This window comes from Bos indicus x Bos taurus, chromosome 5 (assembly GCF_003369695.1).
Source record: "Bos indicus x Bos taurus breed Angus x Brahman F1 hybrid chromosome 5, Bos_hybrid_MaternalHap_v2.0, whole genome shotgun sequence".
Lineage (NCBI taxonomy): Eukaryota > Metazoa > Chordata > Mammalia > Artiodactyla > Bovidae > Bos > Bos indicus x Bos taurus.
Genome location: NC_040080.1, coordinates 44,671,622 through 44,690,549, shown reverse-complemented (window position 1 = coordinate 44,690,549; position 18,928 = coordinate 44,671,622). Strand labels below are relative to the sequence as shown.

Here is an 18,928-nt window from a genome sequence, read left to right as displayed (position 1 = left end):
AGTTGCTGGGGAGCAGCCCACCCCCGTCCATTGGAGTTGCCATGGTGATCACTATACACAGGGCTCTGTTACCTCAGAGGGCTGATAAGCCCACCCTGGGGAACAGAGGCCAAGGAGAGCCAGTACAGAGAGGGCAGCAGGGGCTTTCAGACGTTGCTCACTCTCTCATTCACTCAAAATGTCCCAAGTATTCACCCTGGGTTTGGTTGCATGCTAGGCACAGAGGGCTCAGATGCCATAGAGTATGAAAGACATTCTTGGGATTACAAATTTGTTAAGAGAGGGTAATTAGTTTTATCTAGGGAAAAAGAGGTGGGGCTCACAGAAGGGCCATTTGAGCTGGGTCTTGACGTATGCGTAGGAGTTTAACAGAAGAGACTAGACTATTAAAGGCCCAGGTGTGATTTTGAGCATAAATTAGGTTAAGGGGAGTGGGGAGGGAAAGGAAAGATGTACCTGGAGCTGTCTGAGCTGGTTTCAAAGGGATGAGGGATCAGAGCAAAATGAGAGCAGGGGTGGAACTGCAAGGATCTACTCTCTTCCCCTTAAACCCCAAGGTTACTTCCTTCTCTTGCAGCTTTCTTATTTCCCACTGCCAGAGTTCTGAGACCTTCTCCCAGGGACTGAATCTGTTTCTCTGGTCCCTCCCCTCAATCATGCATCTAAAGGTCTTATTCTGAGCCAGGAAAGACACCCAAGGTAGAGACCACCTTCCTTTGGCCCACCTACTTTTTTAAAATTTTTCTTTATAATACGATATAATTTATCATGTGGTGTTAGTTTCAGGTGTACTGCAAAGTGATTCAGTTATACATATATTTATTCTTTTTTCCGATTCCTTTCCCATATAGGTTATTAAAGAATATTGAGTAGAGTTCCCTGTGCTTACAAGTCCTTGTTAATTACCTATTTTATATTAAGAAGTCAGTATATGTTAATTCCAAACTCCTAATTTGTTCCTCCCTCCCTCACCCCCAACCTTTCCCCTTTGGTAACCATAAATTTGTTTTCAAAGACTGTGAGTCTGTTTTTGTTTTATAAGCAAGTTCACTTGTATTATCTTTTCAGATTCCACATGTAAGTGATATCATGCGATGTTTATCTTTCTCTGACTTACCTCACTTAGTATGATAATCTCTAGGCCCTCCATGTTGCTACAAATGGCATTATTTCATTCTTTTTTATGGCTGAGTAATATTCCATTGGATATATAATATGTACCACATCTTTTGTATCCATTCATCTATTGATGGACATTTAGGTTACTTCAATGTCTTGCTTATTGTAAAGCATGCTGCAGTGAACATTGGGTTCATTGAGCATCATCTGATCATCACCATTTCTGAAAGGCCCCAGGACCTGTGGGACACCTCTCTGAACACTCATTTCAAGTGGAAGACCAGTTGTCTTCTCTTCTACCCTCTCTGAACACTCATTTCAAGTGGAGGACCAGTTGTCTTCTCTTCTACCCTCTCCTCCCAGAGGGCTGGACCCACAGCACGAAGGGGTGGCCCCAGAAAGCCTGGGTCTCACCCTCTTTCTGGCTTACTGATGCCCTTTCCAGGTAAGGGCCTGGTGTGCTCCATCTGACAGGCATCAACAGGCAACTTCTTTTGCCAAAACTAAATAATAAAGTGGTATCCCCAATGTGGGAGCTGCTGTGAAGTTTCCTTCCTTGGTAGGTTCTAAGGAATTTGAAAGAGAAGGAAGTACAGGGCAAGGACGGAACCAAGGAGAAAGAGGCAGACACAGATACTTGAAAAGGCCAAGTTTATTCCAGTGTTGTTGGGGAAAGGAGCACTCTACACATTAATTCTAAAAACTTGTCCATTTCCTTGGCTGAGGAGGCAAAGATTAGCTGCAGGCCACGCTGGATCACTCTACCAGCAGGAGTAGTGGGCAAGGGGAGAAGAGGCCACCACTCAGGCCTTCCCACCCTTCCCCTGGGACACCCAGGTCTCCGGGGGGGCCCGGTGGAACCACTCAAACCAGGAGCCATCGTAGATGGCCACATCGGGCTTGCCACAGAGGTAAGCAGCCAGGGCAATGTGGCAGGCGGTGACACCCTTCCGGCATGTGGCGATGAGGGGCTTTGTGAGGTCCACCTTCTTGGCCTCGAACATGGCACGGAGCTCCTCTGGGCTCTTTTCAAAGCCATCCTCCGTTAGGAAGTTCATGAAAGGCATGTTGACCGAGCCTCGGATGTGGCCCGAGTCCAGTCCTGGGCAAAGGCAGAGGACAGGACAGGGTTAGGAGCAGCACAGGGGGTGGGGCGAGTGGACCTGGAGGTCAGAATCAACCATGGTTATGAGGACAGAGAGCTTTGCAAACAAACAATAACGTCCTTGCCTTTCTCGGAGCTCAGTTTATTCCAGCCCTGGCTACATCCAATGCTCACGACCACCACCCCCACCCCCCATCAAATCTACCTGATATGTTCTACCTGCTTGAGAGGACAGGCTCTACCATCTACTAACCTTTACCTTAGGCAAATTGCTTCACCTCTCTGAGCCTCAGTTTTCTCATATGTCAAATGGGCTCAGTGTTACATTCCTATATTATAGGGCTGTGGAGAAGAGTAAATGGGACGAGGAATGCAAATGCTATGGGGAGTACTAATTGCTAAGAACACTGGGTGAAGGGGAGACACAGACCATGCTCTCAGGGAGATTACAGTCTAGCAAGGAAAATAGAGGTTAAATACATAACCAGGATTCACTAAATATAACGTCGCTCTATTTTACAGATGAGTACGCTGAGGCTTGACAAAGTGAAAAGACTAGCCTGAGGCAACACAGCAAGGTAAAGGCAGAGCCAGGATTGTGCCGAGTCCCCTGGTTTTCTTGTTAAGCCCACAATGTGTAAAGAGCCTGTGATCCGTTATTAGACGGAAGTTCAAATCCCAGCTCTGCCACTTACCCAGGGGTGACCTTAAGCAGAGGAGAGGCCCCACCTCTGTGAGCCTCAGTGTCCCCATGGGTAATGTGGGAAGGACTGCTGTAAAGGGTAAAGCACCGACTACCTCAATCGGCCCACCACCCTCAGGTGCTGCGGCTTCTCCATCACTTCCCCACCTACCCTGGGGGGCACGTGAGAGTGAGGGCCCTGTGGTTCCTGGAGGACCTTCCTAGCAACCCTGAGAGGCTTTGACAGAAGCAGAATGGGGTTTTAGGCTAGCTCCAGGGTCTATTCCAGAAACTTCTCTACACCTAGTTAGGCCCCTCGGCCAAGTCTGGGCTTCAGAATAGCCATCATGTGGGGCAAATGGAACCGGGCCATGGCTGAGCTGGTGCCATGTGCAAGGCCAAGGCCAAGGCCAAGGTCCAGCCTCCAGCATGGCCCTGGTCACTCCTCTTCCTCAAGTGCCCCACACCGTGGCAGACTGGAGTGCCCACTGGGAGTGGGGCCTCCTTGTGTCCCACAGTCCCTGCTTAACCCAGACTGTGGGGCAGGACCAGGTGGGCAGCAGTGTGAGAGAGAGATCTGATCAGGGTAACCAGGGCACATCCTGGGGCAGTGTGAAGGCAGCTGTGCCCTGTATGTCTGAGCCTCAGTTTTCCACCTGGGAAATGGGGAGATAACCACACCTATCTCACAGGCTTGTGGGGAAGTCAGCTTCAGCAGATAAAAGCCCTTAACAACCTGGGCACCCAGGAGGTGGGCAATCATGCCAACAGTGTCCCGTTCTCCTCACCTCAAGGCCAAAGAGAATTTGAAATTCGTTGGCCCAGTCAAGAGTTCCTTTGATTGACTATAGAGGTCCTGACTTATTATAGTGATTTATGGGTTGAGTATTCTTGCCTGGGAAATTCCAAGGACAGAGGAGCCTGGAGGGCTACAGTAAATGGGGTTGCAAAGAGTCACGACTGAGCGACTAACACTTTATTCCTGTTGTGATTTCATCCTTTTGTCTGGAAATTTTGATCTGAGATCTGATGTGAACTGACCCTACCGATGAGGAACAATTGGTCTGTTGGCTTCAAGGGTGTTCTTTTCCGAGAAACCAACTTAAAATGTCTCAGAGAGCTCCCTGGTAGCCTAGTGGTTAGGATTCTGGGCTTTAATTGCTGGGGCCCTGGTCAGGGAACTGAAATCCCATGCAGACACAAAAGAAAAAAGGTTCAGTACCCAGGCAGTGGGCTGGATGAAGTGCATTAAAAAACACCAGCATTTATTGAGTCCTGAACGCTGTTTTGTTTCTTTCCACCCATCCCTGATGAAACAGCTTTATTGTTTTTTTCTAATTACAGAAAAGGCACCTCTTCTGAGTGAAAAAGTGGTGGTAGTAGGGGTGGAGGGGGTGTTCTGTAGACTCTGACCCCCCACCCTGGGCAAGCCTCAGGAGTTGGAGGCCCTCCCTTTCGGCCAGCCAGTGCTCAGGGCCTGTCCGAGGAATTTAAATGAGCAGAAACTGGCCGCCTGCGTAGGGGGAGGGCTGGGATGAACTTGGCCGGAGAACCTGGGAGACCAGCCAACTAGGGAAAAGGCACCTTGCACCCAGGGGCAAGGACTCCTGCTGTTCCTCCAAGCCCAGCATCAGCTGCAGGCTTGTGGCTGTCCTCTCCCCAGCCACCATGCCAAACCTCTGGCATTAGGCACCCCGATGGCTTACCTGAAGAACTTTTCCTCTGTCCACACATTACCATACAGATGGGTCTCCTGGCACTAACGGGGGGCCCAGGCTCAGAGAGGTGAGGTAACTTGCCCCATGACACACAGCACAGGTGTGATGTGCACTCAGGTGTGTCCAACCTCAAAGCCTGTGTATTCTGACTACCCTGAGCCTTCCTAAAAGAGCGGCCGAGGCAGGCTGAGATGACCTCTCGTGATGACCAGTTCAGAGGTCTGGGATTTGGTTTTCCAACTTTGGCCAAGAAGATGGTGGTCGAGTTGGCAAGTTAGCATCCCACAGGTCACTGATAGGTGTGGGCTTTCAAGGCCAAGAAAACCTGAGTAGCTCTTTCTTGCTTTCCTCCTAAAGATACCAAGGAACCCAGTGCAGGCAGCCCCCAGCCCTGCCTGCTGGGAGTCAACTTGGCACCTCCTACCCCTTCCTACCCCAGTCTGCAGCCCTGGGAAGACACACAGGCAGAAATCACATGACCCCATGAAGCAATATGAAGCAATGCTTGGGAGCTGTGACCACCCCATGCTTGTTGACACAGCAGTGGCCTTGGGAAATAACCCCACTTTGATCCTGTGACTGGGATCGAGTTTTGGCCTCAGTGTCTCACTGCAGAAGTTTCTGCTTCCTCTCCCTACCTGCAAAGTGGGACCACTTGGAACCCCCATCTGCCTCCCCTGCTTGGCTGCTGTAGTTGCCCAGGGGAGAATGTATATAAAGGGTCCTGGAAATAACAGTAAGCATTAAGGGGTCAATATTCTCCCTCTTGACCCTCATGGACCCCACTTCCAAGCAGACGGGAGGAAAAGAGAATAAGGTTTATAAAGATACGGAGCTGGATCAACTCCCACCTCCCACCTTTCCCTAAGGCCCCTCCTATAAGGTGAGCGATGGTGTTCAATATGAGGGTTCAGAGGTGAAGGGAGAGGCCTGAGGCCACACCTAGGTCCCACACAAGGATGTAAACTCAGGTCTGTCTGACTCACTTTTCTCCTCTTACAAACAGGACCAAAGGCACTGGGAGCACATAACTGAGGCCAGGTGGGAGGTTGCTTGCCTGAAATGGGCAGAAAGTGGCTATGGGGTTTCTAAGGCCCTGCTTCCAGCTCCTCTTGGGGATCATTCCTTCCAGGGACACCCAGGGCCTGCCACCCATACTCCCCTGGGTATTATATCTGGGTGGCTGAGCCCACGGGGTGCCTTCCTGATCCCATGAGCTCAGCAGAGCCTCCTGTGCCTAATGTCTTGTATAGGAGGCCAGCAAACCCTCTTAGGCTTTACAGACAGCTCCAGGCTTTGTACTGTTCTTCATCCTTCTCAAAGTAGCTTTCTAGCCATTGCTGTGTTTAATAAATACATAGCCAGGGGGGTAGGGCTGGCATTACTCTTTTCATTTTATAAGGGAACTCAGAGAGGCTGAGCAATGAACTGATTGAGGTCCCAGTATAAAGGAGGATCAGGATTCAAACTGGGGCCTGTGCTCCCTGGTCTCCAGATGGGAACTGGAGGGGAGAAGCTGGCTACAAGAGAGGAGCCAGGGACTTTAGAATCAGGGGCTTGCAGGAGGTCCTACCTGCAGCAGCTGGCTTTTCCCCCCTCTCTGCGACTTAATTTCCTCATTTCTAAAATGGGAGAACAGAGGCCGAATCTGGCATCTCTACGACCTCTGCTCATTTATTCTGTTTGCTTCAGGGCAAGCTGGGGGATAGCTAGAGAAACAATTTCACCTCTCCTCCCTGCAGTGGCATCTCAAGTGCCAAGGAGTGGAAGGTGACTTGAACCAAGGCCAGGAGGGAGCTGCAGGAGCTGGTGCCAGGAGCTAAACAAACTTGAATCTTCAACTTCAGACCTTCATAGAGCAAGCCAGTCAGGAAAAACACAGTCCTGGAGAAAGCCATGGCGGGGAGGGCAGAGTCCTGTGCCTTCCTAGTTCTGCTTCCAACTACCCAAGTGGCCTTGACCCACCCCTTCCTCTGTGTACCACAGCCTCCCCTCTGACTGGAGAGGTGACCTTTCATACCCTCCAGTTCTAAGAGTGTTGGAATGGCTTTCACAATGCTCTCCACAGAGGCACAGAAAGGAAGAGACTTTTCAACAAGTTAGTCCAAATGTTGCACAGGAGGTGGATTCCACAGAGGTTTCCTGAGGACAGTGCTGCAGCCCCCCCGGGGCCATCCCGTATCCTGAGAGCAGTGAGGTCCGAGCCACCAGAGGTGTCCAGGAGAGGTGATGGCAAGACCTCTGTGGTCCTGTTAGGAGGTTCTAGAATGCAGTTCTGAGATTCTCCCCACCCCAACTTCCACCAGTGTAGAACCCTCCCTCTTTGTCTGCAGAAGGGGACTCATGAGCCATATACTTGGAGATGCCTAGCAAAGGGGCTCCCTGCTGGCCCCAGGAGGTGAGGGTGGAGCAGGATGGTGGTGCACCCTGGTTTGAAACTAGGCAGCACTGGGTTCAAATCTGGACTCTGCCACTGAGCTGAGCAAGCAACCTAAGGAAAGTCAGGGGGTCTAGGAGAGCTGCAGGAGGGAGGGGGTGCTGGGGAATAGCACTGTTCATGTTGCTAAGAATTTCTGAAGAACTTGAGGGGTCCTGAGGAGACTTCTGTACAGTGATGCTTGTGTGGCTCATGGACGCTATTGAACATGTTGGGGAGCTAGTGAGTGGGCTTGGATGTGCGTGGATATGTTGTCAGTTACCTACTGATGCCACTCCACACAGATGCTCGGTTGTACCTTAAGTATGTGGCTACGGGAAAGCATGTGTATGTTCCCCTGCATCATAGCTGGAAAAACCTTTAGGTTGGGCTCTCCCCTTTCATTTTACAGATGGAAAGACTGAGGCCCTCCTGGGGGCTGCTGAGGGCAAAACCTGGAGAGGGTCCCAGACATCCTACTCCCCATCTCTCCATAAGCATTGCTCCCCAGGGACCATCCCCCCACGGGGACACCTACCTACTGCATCTGGCTCCGGCTGTGTGCCCAGGTACCGCCCCTGGGCCCGTGAATCCACCAGCTGAAACCTCTTTGATTCGAGGTTCTCCAGCACCTGCTCGTAGGTCTTGAGCAGGGAGCGGTTCAGCGTGGCTTTGAAGATGGCTGGCTCTGGGCGTGAGGGCTCAGATGTCACCGGGTGGCCCTCCTTCAGCCAGTTCCGGAAGCCACCATTGAGCACGGACACGGTGCGGTGGCCAAACACACGGAACATCCACCAGACCCGCGGCGCATAGAAGCTGCCCAGGTCGTCACCATCGTACACCACCACATGCGTGTCGTTGCTGATGCCCAGGCTGCCCACGTAGTCGGCGAAGCCCGCCTCGCTGGGCAGCATCACCTCGTAAGGCGAGGCCTTGTCCCGACACTCCTCTATGTCAAAAAAGGAGGCGCCGGGCACATGGCGCTCCAGGTATTCCTTGCGGGCCTCGCGAGTGCCCGGCGAGTACCAGGACGCATCCAGCACCCGAAGGCCAGGGCCCACCTTACCAGCCCGGACGGACTCCGCCAGCCACTTGGTGGAGACCAGCGCCCGGTAGAGCACCTGATGAACCATGGTGTCAGCTCTCCGTGTCACCTGGCGCGGGTGGGAACCAGGAAAGAGATCGGCGTGAGGACTGTTCGTGCAGTGGGCTGCGGCCTGGAAGGAGGAGCTTTTCCCCACTGCACTTCCCCAGGGGTGTCGTGTTTATGGCAACCCGGCAGGGTTGAGGTGTGCAGTGGGTTTGGTTTGCAGATTCCCTAGGGAAAGCCTGCTTCCGCCGCTCCCTGCGGCCCCCGCCCGCGCAGAAGTGGGTGGAGCGAGAGGGCTGGGGATAGCGGAGCTGGCTGAGAGCGTGTCCGGCCCTAGAAGCTATTATACTCTCCCTCAGGATCCTCCTGGAGTAGCGAAAAGATGTCCAAGATGGGAGGAGAATGCATCTTGGGCTTAGAGACCCCTTCCTGGGAGCGTAGGGGAGTGGGCACATGGAAAACTGTCCGCTGGAGGCCCGCAGCCGCCCTCACCCGCGTCTCTCGCCTTGCAAACCTTCCTGCAGTCTCTCAGCAACCTGGGGTCGCCCGCCTCCTAAATGCCCGCGTCCGGCCCAGCCTGGTGTCCTCTGCCCGAGTTGGGTCCAGGGTTCCCGGGGCACCCCCGCCCCGCTCTCGCCACCGGGACCCTCCCCAGGGTCGCAGGTGGTTTGGCCGGCGGCCCAATCCCGAGCGGCCCGGGCGCATACCGCAGCCCCACCCCGCCGCACTCACTCGCCCTCGCCGCCGCCCTGGCGCTTGCCACTGCCAGCTGGAGGAGTTGGCAGGTTCAAACCCGGAGCCCGCAACTTCCCGGCCGGCCCACACCATCGCGCGGCCTCCCGCGGGGGGGATCACGCGCCGCCGGCCACTCCATGCGCTCCTGCCCCGCACCGCGCCCGCCCCGGGCCAGTCCCCGAGCTTTCGGCGCCTCTCGAACCCGCGGGGACCCGGTGAGGAAACCGGACGGCAGGCGGGGCTGCGCGGGGCGGGGCTCGGTGGCGCGGGCTTCCCCCCAAGGCCCGGCCAGTGGAAGGTGCCGGCAGCCGAGGCTCCCAGTGGCCCAGGCGGTGGGCTGTGCCGGAGTCTCCTCCCTTTGGCCCGAAGCAGGTTGGCGATGGGAGGAGGGAGGGTACTGCTGAGGGCTCGGGGAGGGGGCTCTCTGCGCGAGGTCATGGCCGAACCCGGAAGCCCCGAGACTCCGGTAACTGCTGCTGTGTGGTTCTTGCCTTTCTTTAGGGGGAGGCCGATCGTCGGGGTGCGCAGAGTGGGGCTCCCCCGAGAGGCCTGAGCAGAGCAAGGGGCCGTAGTCTAGGAGGGAAGAAGCACCCCTTCCGTAGTCTAGGAGGGAAGGACGGCTGTCCGCGGCTGCTGGGGGGCGGCCCCCTGGGCGGGGGCGAGGTAAGGGCAGGGGGAGGGGGTTGTCACCTGGTGACAGGGAGGAGGACTAATAAATCCTGACCAAGAGGCCAGGAAGAGGAGGCCAACTGACCCACAGGCTCCAGGAGGACGAACTGGCAAAGGACTTGCTGGAGTGAAACGAAACTAACATTTGTCAAGGCCTGCTTGGGGAGGCACTTTACTGGGGACTCCTATGGCTGTCGCTTAACTTCCCATAACAACCCTGGGAGTAGGCCAGAAACTTCTTTAAAGACTTGGAAAAGAGTTGCCCAGGGGCTCGCGGTGACATTGAGGCCAGGCCATTTGTTAATCCTGGGTCTGAAGCCCACATGGCAGAGGCTGCTTTTGTTTACTTGCTCATCCCTGAAGTCACATATTTTTTTTTAAAAACTGCCTTTGTCCTTAACCTATTTCATTATAAGTGTATATAATTTAATGTTTAATAATGGCTGTGTTTAACAACCAGTTGGCTTAATTCCTGAAAATCTAACAACTGCTTTTTGCAAGCTATTGGGACATCCCTACCCACCCCTACTCAGTTTTTGTATATTCTATTATGTATGCTTGGAGTGCTTTTTTCATCCCCCTTGGAAAAAAATTCTTTTTATGCTGAAACAATGATAGTATCACAGAAAGTTGTAAAAATTCGTACTTTGATAAGCATTTACCCAGGGAATTCTCTGAGCTTTGTGCTTTGCAGTCAAGGGAGAGAGGGGGCCAGGAAGTACAAGACCAGGGAAGCCCTTGTAGAAGGTTGAGTCTGACTGGACCCTGCTATTCCAGGGCCCATCCCAGACGGCAGCCTGGTGCTTACACCTCCCCTAGCACAGAGTGCACCTGGGAGACGGGCCTGGGGCTGTCCTGTTTGTCTGGGGTCCTTGACTCCCGGAGCAGCCCCACCTACAGCCATCCAGGCCTGCCCAAGCACATTGGAACCTGGTCCACACCCTTCAGTGCACACATGGCCTGCTCTCCCAAAACCTCCTCTACCTCCTATAGTCCTTAATGGGAACTGCCAATCCAGCATAGGGAGTGTGTGTGTGTGTGTGTGTGTGTGGCAGGATGACCTCAGACCTCTGAAGTCCCGATTCTAGACTTGCTGACAATGGATCAGAGGCCACCCATGGGAGTAACTTTGAAGAAATAATGGGATTTTTATGAGCTGTCTTTAATGATTATTAAAACCAGCCATATGCAGGGCATTATGGTGGCGCTTTGATGTTCACTGGGGCTTCCCTGCTGGCTCAGTCAGTAAAGAATCTGCCTGCAATGAGGGAGACCAGGTTTGATCCCTGGATCAGGAAGATCCCCTGGAGAAGGAAATGGCAACCCACTCCATTATTCTTGCATGGAGAATTCCATGGACAAAGGAGCCTGATGGCTAAAGTCCTTCGGTCCACAAAGAGTCGGACATGACTAACACTTGATGTTCATTATTTAATTTTCACCATTAAGAGGTGAAGATTGGAAGCTCAATTATAAGAAATGGAAATGGTTCTGGGCCCCTCACATGCCCGCTCAGCACATACCTGGTTAAGAGGGGCATGGGACTGGCACTGACTTTGGAGGGACTCTGGCTCCCAAGTCAGCATTCTTTCCACTCTAAATAGATCCCTGTGGAAAAAACCAAGGAGCCTCAAGAATGAGGAGTGGGGAGGGGCTGCTGTGGTTCACAATGGGGTCTTCAGGTAGTTCAGTTCAGTTCATTTCAGTTGCTCAGTCGTATCCGACTCTTTGCAACCCCATGAACCCCAGCATGCCAGGCCTCCCTGTCCATCACCAACTCCCGGAGTTTACCCAAACTCATGTCCATTGAGTCGGTGATGCCATCTAACCATCTCATCCTCTCTTTTCCCCTTCTCCTCCTGCCTTCAATCTTTCCGAACATCAGGGTCTTTTCAAATGAGTCAGCCCTTCACATCAGGTGGCCAAAATATTGGAGTTTCAGCTTCAACATCAGTCCTTCCACTGAATACCCAGGACTGATTTCCTTTAGGATGGACTGGTTGGATCTCCTTGCAGTCCAAGGAACTCTCAAGAGTCTTCAACACCAGGTAGAGGCCTGCTGAATCCCTCAACATAACCTAGTGCCATGTAACCCACAGGCACTGTGATCACTCCTTAGCCAAAGCCTCTGGCAGCCTCAACCCGAACATGTCAAATCAGCTTGGATTTTCCCTTCCCCCCACCTTCACACCTCAGGCTGAGCTAGTGTGCCCCCTCCGCTCCCACTGAACTCCAGACTTTCTGCAATTATGTTGTGTCTCTTTTCTTTCTTTTTGGCAGCACTGGGTCTTCGTTGCTGCACCCAGGTTTTCTCCAGTTGCAGCAAGCGGGGGCTGTTCTTTGTTGTGCTCAGGCTTCTCACTGTGTTGACTCAGGCTCAGGACTGTGGCTCATGGGCTCTAGAGCACAGGCTCAGTAGTTGCGGTGTACTGGCTTAGTTGCCCTGCAGCATGAGCATGTGGGATTTCTCTAGACATGGGATTGAACCCGTGTCCCCTGCATCAGCAGGCAGAGTCTTAACCACGGGACTACCAGGGAAGTCCTGCAATTACATTCTCTTGAGCAGGCCTGTGGCTGCTAACTCCCAGGGCCTGGTCACATGGGTAGCATGGTTCCTAAAAGCCCGGCTGCACCGAGACTGAGGGAGGGACTGGGTACCAGATATCACACTGTGGACACAAGAGGCCCTGGTCATCATTGACCTTCAGGCTGGGAAACTTTGGCCTCAGAAGTTACAACCCGATTGTACATCTTGAGGCTGCCCCTGACCAGCTCTGTGACTATGCTATGCTAAGTCACTTCAGTCGTGTCCGACTCTGTGCGACCTCATAGACGGCAGCCCACCAGGCTCCCCCGTCCCTGGGATTTTCCAGGCAAGAGTACTGGAGTGGGGTGCCATTGCCTTCTCTGAGCTCTGTGACTAGGGCAAGGCATTTTTATCGCTAACCACCAGTGGTCTCATTCAGAAACAGGCAGCCCCACCTAGTGACTGCTGAAGGCTGTGTTGCTTAGTACGTGGCCTGCAGGGGCACTCCACAAAATGCTCTATTCTCTACCCACCTCCTTCCCCTTGGTGGCAGGGCTGCTTGGCATGGGTGCAAGGTTGCACCCTGCACTGGAGGGTACACAGCCAAGGTGGTGGGTGGAGCTGACCTGTAGCTCGAACTCCACTCACGCAGCCACGTGCTCTGGTGGAGACTGTGTCTCTGCCTGGCAGAAGGGGCACCTTTCTCTAACCTGCCCAAAGGCACCTAGGGTATCCACGCGTTTGGAGCCTGGCCCTGGAAGGCTGTGAGCTGACTGTCAGCTGTGCTGACAGTCATGGTGGGCTGGTAAACTGCTATACTCAGAACTGCTGGCCTGCAAGGGAGAGAAGAGGGTGAGGAGTGAGGCCCTAATCGCTGTTTCCAGAGAGGAAGAAAGTTAGCCGCTCAGTTGTGTCCAATTCTTTGTGATCCCATGGACTGTAGCCCACCAGACTCCTCTGTCTGTGGAATTCTCCAGACAAACATATTGGAGTGGGTTGACATTTCCTTCTCCAGAGGATCTTCCCCAGGAGATTGAACTCCAGTCTCCTGCATTGCAGGCCAGGAAAGCCCCAAGAGAGGAGTCTCAAAGAGTGAAATCAGACTTTACTGAACTGCCTGGCAGTTGCTGTGAAGCCTGGCACCACCACCACTTCTTAGCTGTTGACCCTTGGTCTTTTTTTTTTTTTTTTTAAGTGAAGTCGCTCAGTCGTGTCGGACTCTTTTTGACCCCATGGACTGTAGCCTACCAGGCTCCTCCGTCCATGGGGTTCTCCAGGCAAGAATACTGGAGTGACCCTTGGTCTTTAGTGCACTTCTGTGAACTTCAGTGTCCCCTCCAGGAAACAAGGAGAATACAAACCTTCTTGTGGTTACTCATATAACAAATAATTGAGAGCCTACTCTGTGTCCTGTAGTGTTCTAAGGTGTTGTGAAGATTAAAGCACACATAGGGATGAGATGGTTGGATGGCATCACCAACTCAATGGACATGAGTTTGAGCAAGCTCTGAGAGTTGGTGATGGACAGGGAAGCCTGGTGTGCTGCAGTCCATGGGGTCGCAAAGAGTCAGACAAGACTGAGTGAGCTGAACTGAAGGAGGATTAATTGACTAATTCCAGTTGCTAGTCCTCTGAGGCTGTTTAAATAAATATTTGATGAATGGGTGAATTTCACCAGGGATCTTGGTTGATTGTAAGCAAAGCTGAGCTGCACCTTAGGGAGGGGCTAAGAATTTGCCCCTACTTGCCTTAAAGTGCCAGGAGCTTGCGTTCTAAGTCACTTCAGTCCTGTCCGACTCTACGACCCTATGTATGGACTGTAGTCCACCAGGCTTCTCTGTCCATGGGATTCTGCAGGCAAGAGTCCTGGAATGGGTTGCCATGCTCTTCTCCAGGGGATCTTGCCAAACCAGGGATAGAACTCAAGTCTGTTATGTCTCCTGCATTGGCAGGTGGGTTCTTTACCACTAGGGCCACCTGGGAAGCCTGCAGGGCCTTCTCCTAATTGGGCTCTCTCCTTATCCACCCCACCTCAAACAGTGGTGAGAGCCATCACCTTGCCCCCTCTAAGGGGTCATGGTCATTCTGGTGATTGCTCTGTATATATATCTCAGGCTTAGCAGGGCAAGGGAGGGGAGGCTCCTGGTGATCTAAGTCTGTATCTTGGGTTTACCACCACTGGTTTTCCGTGTTCCCTGGACTCTGCCCTCCCTAGGCTCCACTGCTCCCTCGGGCCCTGGACCCGGCCCTCGCCCCAGGGGCACAGGCGTTTCCTGCCCCTGGGCCACTGGCCTCTTCCTTAATACCCTCCTGACCTCCTCCTTGTCGCGCAGGCCTGCAGCCCCAGTGTCACCGCCGCCATGGCTTCGAAGCAGCTCTTCCGCGCGCTTGTGTCAGCGCAGTGGGTGGCTGAGGCGCTCCGGGCCCCACAGGCTGGGCAGCCCCTGCGGCTGCTCGATGCCTCATGGTACCTGGCCAAGCTGGGCCGCGACGCGCGCCGCGAGTTCGAGGAGCGCCACATCCCGGGCGCCGCCTTCTTTGACATCGACCAGTGCAGCGACCGCACGTCGCCCTATGACCACATGCTGCCCAGCGCGGCACACTTCTCAGAGTACGCAGGCCGCCTGGGCGTGGGCGCCGCCACCCACGTGGTGGTCTACGACGCCAGTGATCAGGGCCTCTACGCGGCGCCGCGCGTCTGGTGGATGTTCCGCGTCTTCGGCCACCGCACGGTATCTCTGCTCGACGGTGGTCTCCGCAACTGGCTGCGCCAGGGCCTCCCGCTGAGCTCAGGCAAGAGCCGTCCCCAGCCCGCCGAATTCCACGCGGTGCTGGACCCCGCCTACATCAAGACGTACGAGGACATCAAGGAGAACCTTGAATCCCGGCGCTTCCAAGTGGTGGACGCCCGTGCCGCCGGCCGCTTCCGGGGCACAGAACCCGAGCCCCGAGACGGTAACCAATGAGTGAAGTGCCCAGGAAGTCCCTGCCTGAGCACTGCCCTCGCCTCACTCTTGCCTTAAAGGGTGGGGTGGTGGGGTGTCAGCAGAGATTCACCCCACAGCATGGGGGTGCCGGCTGAGATCTAGTTTCTAGTCGTCTCACTGGGCTTTATTCTAAGTGAAGGCGATAATATTTGCCCTGCCTCCACCCCCAAACTAGTTGGAAACCCAGAATGCCCTGTATAAGTGTGAGAATCCAAACAGCCCCCTCCCAGTACTATGGATGGGGGTCACTGCCAAATGGGAGGAGGGGACAGGCCCAGTTGGGGGAAAGCCCCACATAGATGGTGCTTGATCAGGTCTACCACCATCTCTGAGGGTGATGGAGCCAGGAAAGAGGAGAGAGAAAGTGGAGAATGAAAGTCGTCAGAGGGGCCAAAGGCTAGCAGAGAGCAGGACAGAGGAGCCTCAAGTACGTGCTGCTCCAGATTGGAGCAGAAACTGAACAGAGGGTGGTTGCTGGCCTCGGCTGGGGTAGGGCCTCTCCCACATGGTCTGGGATCCCCATGGAGTTCAACATCTGGCTGCTTCCTGAGATCTGGGGAGAGGTGGCCATTCTAAGGCTTCACACTCCGTTCTGTAAGGAGCAGGGTTGGGAAGGGGTCCCCACAAAGCAGGTGGATCAGTAACCACTTTGGTGTGAGCTTTTTAATGATCTCACAAGAGGACTATCCCTGGTGGTTGTTTTTTAGCCGGGGAGTCGTGTCTGACTCTCTTGTGACCCCATGGACTGTAGCCCACCAGGCTCCTCTGTCCCTGGGATCCTTCAGGCAAGAATATTGAAGGGGGTTTGCTGTTTCCTTCTTTCCCTGGTGGTCCAGTGGTTAAAAATCTGCCTTCCAATGCAGGGCACATGGGTTCGATCTCTGATCGGGGAACTAAGATCCCACATGCTGCAGTGCAACTAAGCCTGAGCCACAACTAGAGAGCCTGTTCTCTTGCAACAAGAGAAGCCTGTGTGCTGCATCGAACACCCAGCACAGCCAAAAAAAGAAAAAGATCCCACAAGACGGGTGCTCTTCTCATACAGAAGGGGACATGGAGCCTTAGAAGGGCCACCTTTTCCCAGATCTCAGGAGGCAGCCAGGCGTTGAACTCCAGTGCACTACCTTTAACTGCACTGAACAACCAGTAATCCCCCAGTCATTTCTCTCCTGTGTGCTTTGAGGAGGGCGCAGGGAACTTGCCTCTTCCTCTGGGAAGTTCTCCCTGAATGGATCCCTCTACCCCTGAATCAGGGCTGGCTGGAGCTTCTTTTTCTAGAGCAGCTTGGGCTCACCCTGTCCTAGCACTGTTAGGGTGATCTGAGGGCAAGGACCATCCATGCTCCCATTGCATCCTGAAGACTAACCCAGCAGCTGGATGGTGTCCAGAGAGGTTTTGTGAATTCACAAGGTCCCGACACAGGGAACCCTGCAGAGCTGTGTAGACATGACTGTGGGAAACTGCTGATGGCCAAGCTTTTTTGAACCTAAGTTAGTGGCAGTTTGAGATGGTCCAGCCTAATAGGGATGCCACCTTGAACCTGTGGGACCCTTCAGCTTAGCCCCTGGGTGGGGGTGGGGGTGATGAAGCAATGTAGGGCAGCGAGCCAGAGCCAGACCTGGGTTCAGAGCTCTCCCCAGGTTGCACTAGCTGTGTGACACCTGGCAGGTCACCTAGTCTCTGAACTGCAGCTTCTGCATGGGTCAAGTCAGAGCAGAACATGGAGCTTAAAGGATGCTTGAGGGTTAAATGAGAGCAAGTGTGTTAAGCACTTAGCTCTGTGTTTGCACATACAGGGTGCACTTGAGAAACGGGAAGTGGGATAATTAACGTGTGCTTCCCTGGCTGCGGGTCTTTACAGGGGTGCTTAATGCTTACCTCCATTGTGCTTGCTCATTCGTAAAATGGAAGATAAGGGTAAATGCCCAGCCGGCCTGTCGTCAAGGTGAACGAGCTGATGAGTATACAGGCTCCTGCTAAATCAGCGGAGAATATCAGCGTCCCCATTGTCCCCCCTCCACAGCCTGAGACCTGGCCTGCTTGATGCCCTCTGCCTGAGATGCTCTCAACTTCTACCACCCAGTCCCTTCAACCTGGTTAAATCTTATTCAGCCTTCAGGGCTTAATCAGAGAAGCTTTCCTGCCCCTCCCCCTCCCAGGCAGTGGGTCCTGCTTGGCAGCACAGGCTCTGGGCCTCTCTACTCCTACTAGCTTGGGCCAATCTGTTCCATGTGCCTCTATCTCCTCGTCTGTACAAAAAGGAGAATAGTAATTGCTTTCCCATAGTATTAGAGCAAGGATTAAAGGGAGAAATACAACTGAGGGGCTCCTAGCACAAAGTAAACCCTCAGTAAGGTCAGCTACAGTGATTCCTGTTACTGTGTATTACTGTTATTTACGATATGCATTATATCCCCATGCTACCCAAGAGGGCCTTTTAGTAACACCCATCATCCCTGGAGAAGGAAATGGCAACCCACTCCAGTATTCTTGCCTGGAGAATCCTATGGACAGAGGAGCCTGGTGGGCTACAGTCCATGAGGTTGCAGAGAGTTGGACGTGACTGAAGCTACTGAGCATGCACACACGCAAAATAATGAGTATGCCAGCTTGCATTTACCTAGAACTTCCTCTAACTGTCAGCACAGTCAGTCTTCAGGAAACCTGGGGCAGAGTGTGGCTTCTGTGGAGTCTGAGTCCTGGGTTCAGAGCCCAGGCAGCAATTCACTAGATGCATGACACTGGACAGTAGCGAACCTCAGCATCTCCTGTAAAACAGATTCCTGTACGTGGCTGCCTGGGTTTCCTGCTTGTGCGGACTACCTGAGATGATGCTTAGAGGGTAGCGCCGTGGCTGCATGGGAAGTTCTCAGTCCCGCAGGGGCCATTCCTACCGCCCTTGTGCAAACGTTTGTTCCCTGCCTCCTGCTCTCCTTTTGCAGGCATCGAGCCCGGCCACATCCCCGGCACCATCAACATCCCGTTCACGGACTTCCTGACCGAGGACGGACTGGAGAAGAGCCCCGAGGAGATCCGCCGCCTCTTCCAGGACAAGAAGGTGGACCTGTCCCTGCCCCTGGTGGCCACCTGCGGCTCCGGCGTCACAGCCTGCCACGTGGCCCTGGGCGCCTACCTCTGCGGCAAGCCGGATGTACCTATCTATGATGGCTCCTGGGTGGAGTGGTACATGCGTGCCCAACCCGAGGACATCATCTCTGAGGGCCGGGGGAAGGTCCACTGAGGCATGGCGGGACACAGGAAACTTGGGTGACACCCAGCCAGCAGTACCCAGCCCAGTGGTTCTGACTCTGCTCTGACCAGGATAGTGTTTCTTCCTCCAACTCAGGTGGTACATGGGGCGACACCCCAGAGGCCAGGAACTCTGGACTTATGGGCTCCCAGTGGAGGCAGCAGAGAAGGAGGCAGCGGGCACAGGGGGAGGGGAGTTGCCCTTGTGGTGCTGAACTGGAGCCCCACTTCCCTTCTGTTGAAGAAATAAAACAGTCAAGTGCTAAACCCTTCTGACTGCGGGGCTGCCTCAGCTCTCCTCCACTCCTGGGCTGACGGCTCCAGCATGCCCAGCTCGGGAGCTCCATGGAGCCAGAGTGTCTTGAGAACCGTGTCCTTCTGCTTTCTGAGCGGTGCTGGGGCCCCAGAGGCCTTCCAGTCCCGAGACCGAATGTCTCCCTGACAGCTGTCTTCTACTTCTTTTGCTGCATGAAAGAATGAATATGTTAGGTACTCAGCAGTGTCTGACTCTCTGCAACCTCATGGACTGTAGCCTGCCAGGCTCCTCTATCCATGGAATTCCCCAGGCAAGAATACTGGAGTGGGTAGCCATTCACCTCTCCAGGGAATCTTTGCTGGGGTCTTCCTTCTG

General features: G+C 53.9%; 2 protein-coding genes across 4 annotated transcripts; one reads left to right on the top strand and one right to left on the bottom strand.

Annotated features, from left to right (window-relative positions):
• Nucleotides 1–1,753: 1,753 nt before the first annotated feature.
• TST (thiosulfate sulfurtransferase) lies at nt 1,754–9,037 on the bottom strand. The gene is made up of 3 exons (XM_027541745.1): nt 8,863–9,037; nt 7,579–8,194; nt 1,754–2,221 (listed from the first exon to the last, which is right to left on the bottom strand). Exons 1-3 carry the CDS (start codon nt 8,956–8,958, stop codon nt 1,923–1,925), a joined length of 1,011 nt encoding a protein of 336 aa, XP_027397546.1. The 5' UTR covers nt 8,959–9,037; the 3' UTR covers nt 1,754–1,922.
• On the top strand, nt 8,965–18,567 carry MPST (mercaptopyruvate sulfurtransferase). Of its 3 annotated transcripts, none has more exons than XM_027541747.1 (3): nt 8,965–9,080; nt 14,395–15,016; nt 17,991–18,564. In XM_027541747.1, the coding sequence occupies exons 1-3, from the start codon at nt 9,003–9,005 to the stop codon at nt 18,287–18,289; spliced, it is 999 nt and encodes a 332-aa protein (XP_027397548.1). In that variant the 5' UTR covers nt 8,965–9,002; the 3' UTR covers nt 18,290–18,564. The 3 variants fall into 3 exon arrangements, with proteins under 3 accessions (XP_027397548.1, XP_027397549.1, XP_027397547.1); XM_027541748.1 differs by lacking the exon at nt 8,965–9,080 and adding an exon at nt 9,103–9,237 and having other exon boundaries at nt 17,991–18,567; XM_027541746.1 differs by lacking the exon at nt 8,965–9,080 and adding an exon at nt 9,163–9,331 and having other exon boundaries at nt 17,991–18,567.
• The last annotated feature ends 361 nt before the right edge of the window (nt 18,568–18,928 follow it).

Coding starts and splice junctions, on each gene's coding strand:
- MPST (XM_027541746.1), top strand. CDS start 9,245: ATGGGAGGAGGGAGGGTACTGCTGAGGGCTCGGGGAGGGGGCTCTCTG. Junction 9,332..14,394: donor CCGGAAGCCCCGAGACTCCG/GTAACTGCTGCT, acceptor CTTGTCGCGCAG/GCCTGCAGCCCCAGTGTCAC. Junction 15,017..17,990: donor AGAACCCGAGCCCCGAGACG/GTAACCAATGAG, acceptor CTCCTTTTGCAG/GCATCGAGCCCGGCCACATC.
- TST (XM_027541745.1), bottom strand. CDS start 8,958: ATGGTGTGGGCCGGCCGGGAAGTTGCGGGCTCCGGGTTTGAACCTGCC. Junction 8,195..8,862: donor CAGGGCGGCGGCGAGGGCGA/GTGAGTGCGGCG, acceptor CACCCGCGCCAG/GTGACACGGAGAGCTGACAC. Junction 2,222..7,578: donor GCCGGAGCCAGATGCAGTAG/GTAGGTGTCCCC, acceptor GCCTTTGCCCAG/GACTGGACTCGGGCCACATC.